Source organism: Danio aesculapii, chromosome 11, assembly GCF_903798145.1.
Source record: "Danio aesculapii chromosome 11, fDanAes4.1, whole genome shotgun sequence".
Taxonomy (NCBI): Eukaryota; Metazoa; Chordata; class Actinopteri; order Cypriniformes; family Danionidae; genus Danio; species Danio aesculapii.
Genome location: NC_079445.1, coordinates 36,763,262 through 36,777,205, shown reverse-complemented (window position 1 = coordinate 36,777,205; position 13,944 = coordinate 36,763,262). Strand labels below are relative to the sequence as shown.

Below are 13,944 nucleotides of genomic sequence, written 5' to 3'. Positions count from 1 at the left end.
AAGTTGATTTTTTTTACCATAGGTGCCCTTTAAATCTATTCAGCTGATCTCCGTGTCTGGCAGGAGTAATTTTAGCTTAGCTTAGCATAGATCAATGAATTTGATTAGACCATTAGCATCTCTGTCAAAAATGACCAAATATGTTCAATAATATCCAGCTGCAGCCCCGCAGACCCACACACGTTTCAGGGACATATATGTATATATGTGTACATATATATACAAGTGCAAACCCTCAATACATCTGTTGTGTTCAACAGAAGGAAGCAACTCATAAAGGTTTAAAACCACATGCGGGAGAGTAAATGATGAAGTAATTACAATTTTTAGGTGAACTATCCCTTTAATCCCAAATGGAAACAGGGCTTTAGTCACTGCTACTGTTTTTACTAACCAGTAGCGAATGAACAGAATGTGTAATTGTCAGCTGAACCCTCGTCTTTTAGCCACTAAGCTGATCTGAGGTCAGCGCCACGATCTGACTCGCAGGAATGTGGCCTTACAATCACACGTCAATGCGAAACGAGAAGGAGTGAATTACAGATTCAGCAGCTGAAAGAGTCTTCAGAGTCTGCCTTGACAAGACCTCAAACCCTCATTTAGCGCCAACAACACTGGAGGCTGAATCCGTCGCTTGGAGAACTGAACCAAAGTGCAGCTGTAAAACATGCAGAAGCTGTAATTACTGCTTCAGGCCAGCCTTCACCCAACAACAACAACACTTTGAGACGTTTCTGTTAACTCCGTGCAAACACTTTTCAAAGAATAGCATCTTTGGAGACAACTTTGTTGCTTTTTAGGTGTTGAAATTAGCAGCTTTCTGGGAACTGTTTATTGAGTCTCCAATGAGTATTGTTCTGGTAAACAAGCCTTTTTCCTAGAAGTGCTTTTTGTATGATGAAATCTGAGTCAAAATTTAGCCAATTTTCTTTTTAAAAACAGGAATTTGGCATAAATGTATGTTTTAATTTATTGTTTATTTTATGCTTGTATTATTAATTTACTCATTTTATTATTCGATTTAAAACTGAAGATTTTTATGTTCTAATAAAATAAGTGTCTATAATTTTATTTAATAAAAAATAAATAAATGTAATTTATGACTGAAATAATTACCTGTTGTACGTTTTCAATTAAAAAACAAAAATGTATAATTAATAATAATAATAATAATAATAAATGATAGTAATAGGGCGTCGTGGTGGTGCAGTGAGTTGCACGATTGCCTCACAGCAAGAAGGTCGCTGGTTATACTGGTTAATCATTTTTATTTTCTTGTTGTCTTCTATTGTATCTGTTCCAGTTCTTCTTATTTATTTTATTCTTGTTTATGTAAAGCACGTTGAATTACCATTGTGTATGAAATGTGCTTTATAAACAAGCTTGCCTTGCTTGCCTAATATGTATGGCCTTGTAACAACAATAAATAAATGTAAAAGGAATAATAATAACATTAATAAATAATAGTTATTATAATAATAATAATTATTATTATTAATTAATAATTAAATATAATTAATAATTTATTATTATAAAAATATTTAAAAATTTGACATCACTGACCTATATTGTCATAAATGTATTCTTATAAAAATTATTAATAATAATAATAATAATATTTTTATAATATTTATTTTATAATATTTATTTTTATTATATTATTTAATATTATTATTATTATTAACAACAACAACAACAACAACAACAATAATAATAATAATAATAAAATATTTATTTAATTAATTTTTCTTATTATAAAAAAGGTAAAAATGTAAATCAATATGAAATGTATTGAAATATTTCCTTTTTAATTTATATTTTAATCTATTTAAGAAATTTTTTTCTGCTCCCAATATGAAAACTTCTATACAAATATTTTTATTTGATTTATTTTTGTTATTTAATGTAATTGGATTTTATTTATTTATTTATTTTTTGTTTAGATTATATTAAATTAAGAGAAACAAAAATGGCAGAATAATTTAAATTACGTTTAAAACATTACTTGTATATTTTAGTTTATTAATTTTTTTATTAACAAATTAATTAATTTGTTTATTTATTTATTACCCTGCCTGAGTCTAACAGGCATACAATAAAATCCTTAAAGCTTTAATTTCATGGGTTTATTCTAATATAAATGTAAACACTTTTTAAAGCTTTTCCTCTTTTTTATTTATTTTTTTATTTTAGCAAAATCACTTTCACTGTGTGGACTCCTAACTATTGCTTTCTTCTTATGGAAATGTGTTACAATATAGAGTTAAAATGAATACCTAGTATTACATCACGTTGACTTTAAGTGTTAGAGACAGGAGTTAAATGAGAACAAGCCACTGACCAATCAGAAGGCTTTCCTGCAGCAGAAGCGCCTGAACTTGACTGATCTCTGGATAAACGAGAGTGAAGGTTGAGATTATGGCTGTGCTCAAGTCCAGGAACGCAGTATCTTGACCCAGCTAGAGTTTAAGTCTTTGTCAAAATGGTGCTAAATAGTATTAAAAGGGTGCATTGGCTAGTATAAAGTGCCATGGAAATAAAGATCACTTTGAGCAACTGGTGCCATGTAGAAAAAATTCAGATATGTTTTGTCATCCAATATCTCTAAGATTTTGTGTGTCCAATGGTTCTTGAGATCAAAAAGGAAAGATTTTACAAGATATCTGTGCATTTTGCAGCAAAACACAAGAATTGAAGAAAATAGTGGCATACGATTTGAGAAAAGCTGTCACAAAATACAAATATATAAAGTACAAATATATCAAAACAATATCCCTGCAAAATCCTGGAGGGACTGGTCAATACAGTGCTGTCATTTTATTTCTACTTTTGTAATTTAGATAAGTTACACTTATGTATTACGTACATTGACTTTTGGTGGTCAACCGTCAATTTCTTTGCTCTGACAGTCTGATGGCTGCCGCCATTTTTTTGTTTTTATTTATTTAATTAATTCATTTTTATTTTTATATATTTAAATTACATTTTTATTTTATTTAAAAGTCCCTTTTACCTGTTGTGTTAATATTTACACCCAGAGATCCTGAAAACCACAATACATTTTGAATAAAGCTTATTCTCATTCTGTTTTGCTATGAAAAAGTCTTTACTACAATGGCAAAATCTGTACTCACAAATTACAAAGCTGTAAATGCAATCCCTTTTATGCTTTCCTAATATCAAAAAACATTGTGTAAGGATATTTGCTTCATAGGGGGCCATGGGGGGGTAAAAAGATTGAGAATGCAGGAAGTGTTGTCTTTATGAAAATTGTATTATAATGTTATTGGTTTTTATCCTTCTCCGAACTAAACAACTATCAAAGAGTTAGAGACTCAAGTGGTTCTAAACCTTTATGAGTTTCTTTCTTCAGTTGAACACAAAAGAAGATATTCTGAAGAATGCTGGAAAAACAGTGATAGTACGACAAAAATGCTATGGAAGTCGATGACTGTTTCTTCAGTATATCTTCCTTTGTGTTCAACAGAAGAAAGAAACTCAAACAGATCTGGAATGAGTGAAGCATGAGTAAATATTGACCAAATATTCATTTTTGGTTGAACTATCCCTTAAACAGATTCCTATGTGCCATGATCACCTCCAAAAACACAAAAGATCAAATTTTTTTGTGCGTACGCTGTAATGTTCACCATGTCTCTCTCGTGTGCAGGTCCTGCTGGTTTTGACCACATTCCAGGTCCCTCTTTTCATCATGCGCTTTGGTCAGTCCAAACTCTACAGAAGGTAAGACTGACTTAGAGCGTTGTCCAAAAATATTTTTAAAGGGTACCTATTATGCAAAAATCACTTTTCACATAAGGGGTCTAAACAGTTGTGTGGCAACAGTCTGTGAATATGACCAGCTTCTAATGGTCAAAATGTATTCGTTAATTTTTTTATAATCACAGTTGATAAAACAGTCTGCAGAAACGCTTTGATTGACATTCTCCCATTGAACGTGTCATCAGAGAGGAAAAGCCCCGCCCATTAGTAACTATCTATCCCTCTTTAGCATAGGACATTAGTCTTGTTTTTGAATCTGCCACTATGCTGACACATAGGCATATGTAGCTCTGCCCTCTTTTGAAAAGAGCACAATCTCATTTTAATTTAAAGCGACAGTCACCAAACTGGCACAAATAAAATCAATACCTAAAAGGGGCAGCTTTAAAGAGTTATAAAACTTTATCTGTGTGGTATTTTGAGGTAAAACTTCACATACACACTCTAGGGACATCAGAGACATCAGCTTTTGTAAAATGGGCATAATACGTCCCCTTTAAGGAAAAACCCACTAGATGAAACTGTAACTAATAGATGTGGCCTGTTATCTCTTCTGGGTCAGTGAAGACTATGGAAAGACATTTCAGGACATCACCGAACTCATTAACAACACCTTCATACAGACAGAGTTCGGCATCGCAATCGGGCCCGACAATTCCGGCAAGGTAAAAAATTATTTCTCTGCTATAATGTTGAACTCTTCTAATGTTAAGCAAAACTGAGTAAAGAAATGATTTTGAATGACAACACAACTTCTCATTAGTAAGTGAATGTAAAAGGTTATATTTTTATAATTTTAGAACGGTAATAACCAGGAGCATCGCTAGACCCTATTTACTGGGGCACGTGCCCCAGTTAAAATCGCCAGTGCCCCAGTAAAAATCGCCAGTGCCCCAGTAAATGCTTTAAGATAGGATTTACTTTATATGCAAGTGTATTTATTAAGAGTGGTAATCCCAGAATAAAGACGTTTTTCTCTCACATATACATATGTGTATATATACATATATACTAGTGCCTAGTTAACCTAATTAACCTAGTTAAGCCTTTAAATGTCACTTTAAGCTGTATAGAAGTGTCTTGATAAATATCTAGTAAAATATTATTTACTGTCATCATGACAAAGATAAAGTAAATCAGTTATTAGAAATGAGTTATTAAAACTATTATGTTCATAAATGTGCTGAAGAAATCTTCTCTCCGTTAAACAGAAATTGGGGGAAAAAAAATAAACAGGGGGTCTAATAGTTCAGGGAGGCTAATAATTCTGACTTTAACTGTATATACATACATACACACACACAGTTAAGTCAGAATTATTAGCCCCCCTGAATTATTAGCCCAATTCCCGCAACCATTATCCAAAATACAGGCTTTCTAAATTTTTCCAAAAACTAGCTATTATAAGTTTTGCATGTAATAAACAGAAAGTTAAGAGTTTCTTATCTAAACTAGTAAAAGTGCTTTGGATATTTGGGTATGTACTGTTTTAACCCTACTGTTTATGGACAAAAAGTTTAGAATTTTTCTCCCAAAAATGTTTAACCAAAGGACACTTCCATAAACGGTGATATAGAGTTCCCATCTCTTTATTGCATTTTAAGCATCAATCAGGAATGTTTGGATTAAATTTGTGAAGTAATTCTGGAGTTATGTACAGTCTCATATTCCATTTATATTGCAGCAGTTTGAATCATGTATTAATTGTTTGGGTTGTGCCTTCAGACAGAGACTCTGCTATTCATCTTCTGTGATACTCTCTCTCATATCTTGAAACGTTTATTTTCTGTACTTTCCTTGCAATTAGTGGAAATTAATCTGTAAAATCAAGAAATTTTCCCACCCCCATCAAAATGGTTTTAAGTAATATATGTCCTAAAGACGATATATCTGGCTAAAAGGGAGAATGATGCTGTGTTTTATTAATTAAATTTCTTATTTTTCTTACATTATATAAAAAATGTGTTTTAGGTAAATTAAACTTTTGTCTTAATTCTTAAAAACTGAGCATGATTTCAATATTACATGGATCACTCACCTTACTCAAACCTTTTCAAGCAATCTTTTAAGTCATCGAACTGCTTCATGATTTGTCCCACAGGTGATCCTCACAGGTGATTTGGCTGAGGGGAAAGTCACCAAAATCTTCCGCTCGGTTGATTTCGGCAAAAGCTTTGTGACTTCTGAGCTTCCCTTCCATCCGTTAATGCAGATAACATACAATCCCAAAGACAGCAACATACTCATGGTCTACAGCATCAATGTAAGACATTAAATTAGACATTATTATTGTGCTACTTCTATTTTGTACTAACACTCTTTTCATCTTGTTTTAGTATGACTTATGGCTGTCAAAGGACTTCGGAGCCAGCTGGAAGAAGATCCATGAGACCGTTTGTCTAGTGAAATGGTATGACTGTCAGTAATTGTAGAAATGCTTGACATTTATTGTTGTTTTATCGCCAAAAAAACAAAACAAAGAAAAATATATCTTGACATGGGGCTGGGCGAATAAACGAAGGTGATTTTCATGTGCATTTTGTCAATAAATCTGGTTCTAGTAAACCTCCTGCACATGCTTTCAGATGGAGCAGCATTTACTACACAGAGTCATAGTTCACTGACAAGCTCTGCAAAATCCCAATGGAACTAGATTTAGTGATATAATACATTGATTTAATGACAAGAAGATGATAAAGACATCGGAATATTCCTTCTGCTATAATGACAGCTGTTTGAGTCACTTCTCAGTGAAGTACAGCTCTGTATAGTAAATGCTGCATCTGAAATTATTTAATAAACTGTTATTAGTCTAAACTTACTTCATCACTTCAGTCGAGTGTTTGAAATGAATCGTTCTGTGAGATGATTGCATAGTTATGTGATTATTAGGCACGCTGAATCAATGAATTCGGTTTAAACCTCTGTTTATAATACAACTCTGTGGGGATTTCCTAGGTTACTTCTTCATGGATGTTGCATGAGAGCGCCCTCTGGCATTCGGAGGAGATTTGCCACTGATCACACAACTGATTATAATTTTTTCAGTGAATTACCGAGCACTAGTCTTGAGTATTGACGGTGTGATTAAGCATATTAGAGTAAAGTTCATGCCTATATTAGAATGACTGTACAATACAATTACATAATGAAAGCAAAGAATATCCCTGTTTGTTATCCTAAATTTATAAAATATGATAAAGTATTCTGAAATAATTTTTGTTGGGGTGCTTGATATTTATTGTTGTTTAAACACAAAGAAAAGCATATAAAACTACATTTTGGCTGGGCGAATAATCGAAAATGATTTTCTTGGGCATTTTGTCATGCACGCGAGAAATTTTGCATGGTCGTTACCATTATATTCATTTCAACAAACATGAAGCTAATATAGAGCGAGTTGCATTTTATCTAATGTAATGTGTTTTTATATAGAGCATTTACTGTGTAGGCCATACATCCAAAGCACAAAATCATTTGGGGGTTTGTCTCTCCACACCACCACCAGTGTGCAGCATCCACTTGGATGATGCGACAGCAGCCACAGGACAATGGCGCCAGTGCGCTCCGCACACACCAGCTGTAGGTGGAGTGAAGAGATGGTGATAGAGCGATTCAGTGGATAGGGATGATTGGGAGGCCATGATGGGTAAGGGCCGATGGAGGGAATTTGGCCAGGACACCAGGGTTACACCCCTACTCTTTTCGAGAAGTGACGTGGAATTTTTTAAAGACCACAAAGAGTCAGGAGCTCGGTTTAATGTCTCATCCGAAAGACGACACAATAATATGTCTAATTTTTAGAAGATCTGAAAACTTTTTTTAATATATCTTAAAATAAAAACCCTATTAATTAGTTCTTGTTTATTTAATCTATTACAATTTTAATTTCTGTAATGTTTGCACTGGTTTGAGTTAGTGCTGTTTAATGATTAATCGTGACTATTTAAATAAGTTTATGTCTACATGTTTTGCGTGTACGGTGTATATTTATTATGTATATATAAATAAACACATTCATGTATATTCAGTACATGTGTAGAAAAATAAAAAATGTCAATTCATATATAGGTAAAAATTTATATGAAGGAGGGTGGCACGGTGGCAGAGTGGGTAGCACAATCACCTTACAGCAAGAAAGTCGCTGGTTCGAGCCCTGGCTTGGTCAGTTGGCATTTCTATTTGGTGTTTGCATGTTCTCCCCATGTCGGCGTGGGTTTCCTTCGGGTGCTCAGGTTTCCCCGACAAGTCCAAAGACATGCGCTATAGGTGAATTAAATAAGCTAAATTGGCTGTTGTGTATATGTGTGAATGAGAGTGTGGGTTTCCCAATTGTTTCCCAATATTGAATGACACCTGGAAGGGCAGCTGCTGCATAAAACATATACTTAATAAGTTGGCGGTTCATTCCACTGTGGCGACCCCTGATTAATTAAGGGACTAAGCCGAAAAGAAAATGAATGAATGTTTATGCAGGTAAAAATATTTTGTATGCTATTAGCCACAATTTAATAGCTAAACAGCACTAGTTTGAGGTTAGGATTCTCATATGGGAGCATATTTCATTGTCATTTCAAGCCAGGATTATTCAATTATTTTCTTAGACAAAAACAGCATGTCCTCGGCAGAAAGTTAGAGATTTTGTTTTCTACACAATAGCAGTGACGATTAAAGCAGCCTTAAAATGCACTAAAAAGCTATTTGACTTTACAAAGCTATTTCTTTGAGGTTTGCACTCCTAACCCTCATGAACATAGTCTTGGTTTCATTTCATATGCTGAAGAAATTGATGCCTTTTGCTTAAATCTGAAGTCGCCATCCTTTTTAATTTGGCACAATTTTTTGTATTGTCTCTGTTTCAGGGGAATTGATGACACAATTTTCCTAACCACAAACCCCAATGGATCCTGCAGTGAGTGGCTTAATTTTAGTACAATATTCAGGATGACTGAACAATGTTTGGAAATGAAAATATGGTTTATGTTCCTCTTTCATTTTTGTTTTTTCTCTCTCTCTAAGGTGAACGGGGAACACTGGAATTGAGGAAATCATTAGACTATGGCAGAACATTCAAAACAATAGGAAACAGGATTTATTCTTTCGGCCTGGGTGGACGCTTTGTGTTTGCATCCATCATGACAGATTCAGTGAGCTCTTATAAATTCATATCAGTATTGATATACACTCACCAGCCATTTTATTAGGTGTTCAGAGATGCTCCTCTGCATACCTCAGTTGTAACGAGTGGTTATTTCAGTTACTGTTGCCTTTCTATCAGCTAGAGGCAGTCTGGCCATTCTCCTCTGACCTCTGGCATCAACAAGGCATTTGGGCCCACAGAACTGCCACTCACTGGATACTTTCTCTTTTTCTGACCATTCTCTGTAAACCCTAGAGATCATTGTGCGTGAAAATCCCAGTTGATCAGCAGTTTCTGAAATACTCAGACCAGTCCGTCTGGCACCAACAACCATGCCACGTTCAAAGTCACTTAAATCATCTTTCTTCCCCATTCTAATGCTCGGTTAGAACTGCAGCAGATCGTCTTGACCATGTCTACATGCCTAAATGCATTGAATTGCTGCCATTTGATTGGCTGATTAGAAATTTGAGTTAACGAGTAGATGGACAGGTGTACCCAATAAAGTGGCCGGTGAGTGTATAATTGCATTCCAAAATCTTTGAAAACATACAGGTACACTATAGTAACCAGACAGTTTGGTTCCTTTTGTCAACATGTCAGGAAGATTCTAGAGATGCCAACGATTAATCAAGGATCGGTTAATTGTTGATAATTCTTTAAATCGATATACATTATTGATGGTTTTGGACTACATGTGGGTAATATTTTAAACGTACAGCAGATGCTAGGGGACAATCAAGTAAGCATCATTTGTTTATTAAAATCTATCCACTACTATACTTGAAGAAATACAAATTCAAAACAATAATACGTGTGTATTTGTATATGAGTTAAAATGTATATTCAGCTGAAGTTCAGATATGCTAATGTGCTGATATATGCTAATGTGCATTTGGTTTTCAACACGTACTGTAGGCGGTCGACCAATATCAACAGGCTGGGCCAAAATATGACCAATCAGAGCAGAGTACAGTCATGGAGGGGGAGGAGTTTAGAGAGAGATCAGATCCTCTGAGAAACTATTTTCTGATCCTGAGAAAATTAAAAAACGCTTGTCTTCTTTTCCAGGGATCCACACGGATGATTCATGTGTCTGTGGATCGGGGGGACACGTGGGATATGGCTCAGCTTCCCACTGTTGGCCATGAACAATTCTACTCCATTTTAGCTGCAAACAATGATATGGTCTTCATGCATGTAGACGAGCCTGGAGGTGAAGCAGTGTTTATTGTTTATTATCATTCATTCATTTTCTTTTTGGCTTAGTCTCTTTGTTAATCTGGGGTCGCCACATACTTGAATGTGAATGAACCGCCAACTTATCCAGCATATGTTTTACGCAGCGGATGCCCTTCTAGCTGCAACCCATCACTGGGAAACATCCATACACACTCATACACTACAGACAATTTAGCACCCAATTCACCTATACCACATGTGTTTGGACCACCGTGCTGCCCTTGTTTATCATAAATCTTTAATATTAAGAAATAATAATGCTATGCAGTATCCATGTACTTGTTGGAATTATTTATTTATTTATATATATATATATATATATATATATATATATATATATATATATATATATATATATATATATATATATATATATATATATATATATATATATTAGTGCTGGTCAAATATTAATCGCGATTAATCGCATCCAAAATAAAATTTTGTTTTGACATATGTGTGTGAATTATATATATTTATTATTTAATAATAAATACACACACATACACAGAAACAGACCGTTTCTTTTGTTTTGTTACATAGATATTTAAATTTATTGTTTCTCAAATATATGCATGCCTGTATTTAAAAAATATTTGACTAGATATTTTTCAAGACGCTTCTATACAAGTGACATTTAAAGGCTTAACTAGGTTAATTAGGTTAACTAGGCAGGTTAGGGTAATTACGCAAGTTATTGTATAACGATGGTTTGTTCTGTAGACTGTCGAAAAAATATATAGCTTAAAGGGGCTAATAATATTGACCTTTAAAATGGTGTTTAAAAAATTAATAACTGCTTTTATTCTAGCCGAAATAAAACAAATTAGACTTTTTCCAGAAGAAAAAATAATGTCAGACATACTGTGAAAATGTCCTTGCTCTGTTAAACATCCTTTGGGAAATATTTAAAAATGAAAAAAATTCAAAGGTGGGCTAATAATTCTGACTTCAACTATATATCTGAAGAGTTCAGATGCAAAAACCTCCAAATGCCGTCTGAAATTTCCCTCGAAAATGAACATTTATCTCGGCCTCCTTTGTTTATGTTCAGATATTTTACTTTAATAACCAGGAAAAGGACCTACTCTTTGCCATAAAATGGATATTACTGAACATACACACAAGAGCCTGATAAAAATGCTCATTTTAAAGGAAAATTTCATACGGCATTTTTGCAGCTAAACTTTTCATACATACATACATACATATACATTATATAGTATTTATTCATATTTTGAAATCGTTTATATTTTTAATTAAATGTTTTAATTAACCAAATTATAAAGCACATAAAAAAAAAACATAACGTGGTTAATTTTACATTTAATTGAGTTAAATTTACTTTTACATTAAGTTTACTGTTAGTTTTTAGATTTATTTACATTTTAGTTGAATTTTTACGCTTCAGCATTTAGTATATATATATATATATATATATATATATATATATATATATATATATATATATATATATATATATATATATATATATATATATATATATATATATATATATATATATATATATATATATATATATATATATATATATATATATATATATATATAGTTACATTATCCGACAATCTTTTTTTATTTCATTTAGTTAGTTAATTGCAAAATTGTTTGTGAAATGTCTCTTTTACATCAAGTGTTCATATTTCATGTAATTTAATTTCATACGACTATTTGAAAAAATATTATTAAGGGCACTTATTATTATAATTGTTTTTGATTAAATATATGTATATATTTTTTAAATCTATACATTTTGTTAATTAAATTTATGCTCTTTTTCAATTAATCTAAATAAATAACAGTTTAAGTTGAACAATAACAATACCATTCATGCATATATTTTCTGCACCATGCATAAAATGTCTTGTATTTAGTCAATATTACATTAATGCTTGAGTTTTGACCATTCCATCAGATTCTTGATACTAACAATGATTATTTTTCTTCATCAGACTCTGGCATTGGTACCATATACGTATCAGATGACCGAGGTATAGTGTTTTCCAAGTCTCTGGAGCGTCATTTGTATACTACTACAGGCGGCGACACCGACTTCACCAACATCACCTCTCTGAGAGGCGTCTATATTACCAGCGTCCTCGCCGAGGGTCAGTAAGCAGAACCACACACATTTATCAAGAGTTTATATACGGTTCAAGTCAGAATTATTAGCCCCCCTGCATATTTGTTTTCCCCTATTTCTGTTTGATGGTTTTTTTCCACACATTTCTAAACGCAATAGTTTTAATGATTCATTTCTAATAACTGATTTATTTTATCTTTGCCATGATGACAGTACACAAAATTTGACTAGATATTTTTCAAGACACTTCTATACAGCTTAAAGTGTAATTGAAAGACTTAACTGGGTTAATTAAGTTAACTAGGCAGGTTAGAGTAGTTGGGCAAGTCATTGTATAACGATGGTTTGTTCAACAGACAATCAAAAAAAAATCGAACTTTTTTCTTGTATTCTGTATTCTGTATCTTGTTTCTGTATTCCCTCAAATACCTGCTGAATCTAGACTGGACTTAATTTTAAAGACCCCTGTACACCCCAAGGGCCTCATTTCCAAAATGTACAACTTGATTATGACATACCGTAACATAACGCTAAAGAAGATTAAAATGGAATGGATAGAAGAAGTAGGAATTAATATTTCAGAAGAAACTTGGGATAAAGCAGTTGAAATTATACACAAGACTTTATCATGTGCGCGTCTTAATCTGATTCAGATGAAAATTCTTTTACCGTATTCACTACAGCAAAACCAAACTGGCTAAAATATACCCCAATATAGATAAAACATGCGATCGTTGCAACTCATGCAAGGCAGACCTAACCCATATGTTCTGGTCATGTGATGAGCTGAGATTTTAAACCCCGCCTTCAATTTAAGAATTCAACCTAATCCGGTAATGGCTTTGTTTGCAGTACCAAATGAGGACATGCATATAGCCAAAGAAATAGAAAACGTCTTCGCCTTTGCAACATTAATAGCCAGAAGAAGAATTCTTATAGAGTGGAAATCACCAATGCCACCTAAACTGTCACTTTGGCTTAGTGATGTAATGCTATTTTTGAAAACAGAAAAAAAAATTCTCAGAGGATCAACCAAAACATTTTTCAAAACATGGGACCATTTAATAATTCGTATTGAGACTAATGTACTCCTCCAACCATGAACCATTAACCATTAAGACCTTAAAAATGGCATTTAAAAATGTAAATGTTAATAGTAAATTAAAAAATGTTTAAACAGTTTTAAAACACAAATAAGACTTTCTCTAGAAGATAATATAGGGAATACTGTGAAAATTTCCTTGCTCTGTTAAACATCATTTAGGAAATATTTAAAAAGGCAAAATAAATATCACAGGTTAATAATAACTTTGACTTCAACTGTATGTGCTTATACTACAGGGCTGCTTAATGCTTGATTCTGATTGGTTTCTGAATAGTTATTTTCAGATAAACACACAGCTAAAGTAGTTCCAGGCAGATCGTGATCGCATTACAGTTCAATATCACTACGCCACGTGTGCATTATTTACTTGTAGTTTAAAGGACTGAGGTCAATTATTCTAACATCTTCTCCATCCAGACGGCTCAGTGCAGACGGTCATCACATTTAATCAGGGAGGAGAATGGAGGCCTCTGATGAAGCCCTGGAATGGAGTGTGTGACTCCACCGCCAAACATCCCAGTGAGGTGAGAGATGTAACAAACAACACACACACACACACACACACACCAT

The 13,944-nt window shown here is 33.2% G+C and overlaps 1 protein-coding gene across 1 annotated transcript in view; it reads left to right on the top strand.

The window, feature by feature from the left end:
* Nucleotides 1-13,944, top strand: part of sort1a (sortilin 1a) — a 55,692-nt gene that overhangs the window by 21,705 nt on the left and 20,043 nt on the right. Inside the window, exons 3-11 of the mRNA XM_056467898.1 lie at nt 3,671-3,744; nt 4,346-4,448; nt 5,885-6,046; nt 6,120-6,193; nt 8,646-8,695; nt 8,803-8,930; nt 9,995-10,139; nt 12,139-12,294; nt 13,792-13,898. Of these exons, the coding sequence (XP_056323873.1) occupies nt 3,671-3,744; nt 4,346-4,448; nt 5,885-6,046; nt 6,120-6,193; nt 8,646-8,695; nt 8,803-8,930; nt 9,995-10,139; nt 12,139-12,294; nt 13,792-13,898 (999 nt within the window). The remainder of the gene's footprint in view (nt 1-3,670; nt 3,745-4,345; nt 4,449-5,884; nt 6,047-6,119; nt 6,194-8,645; nt 8,696-8,802; nt 8,931-9,994; nt 10,140-12,138; nt 12,295-13,791; nt 13,899-13,944) is intronic.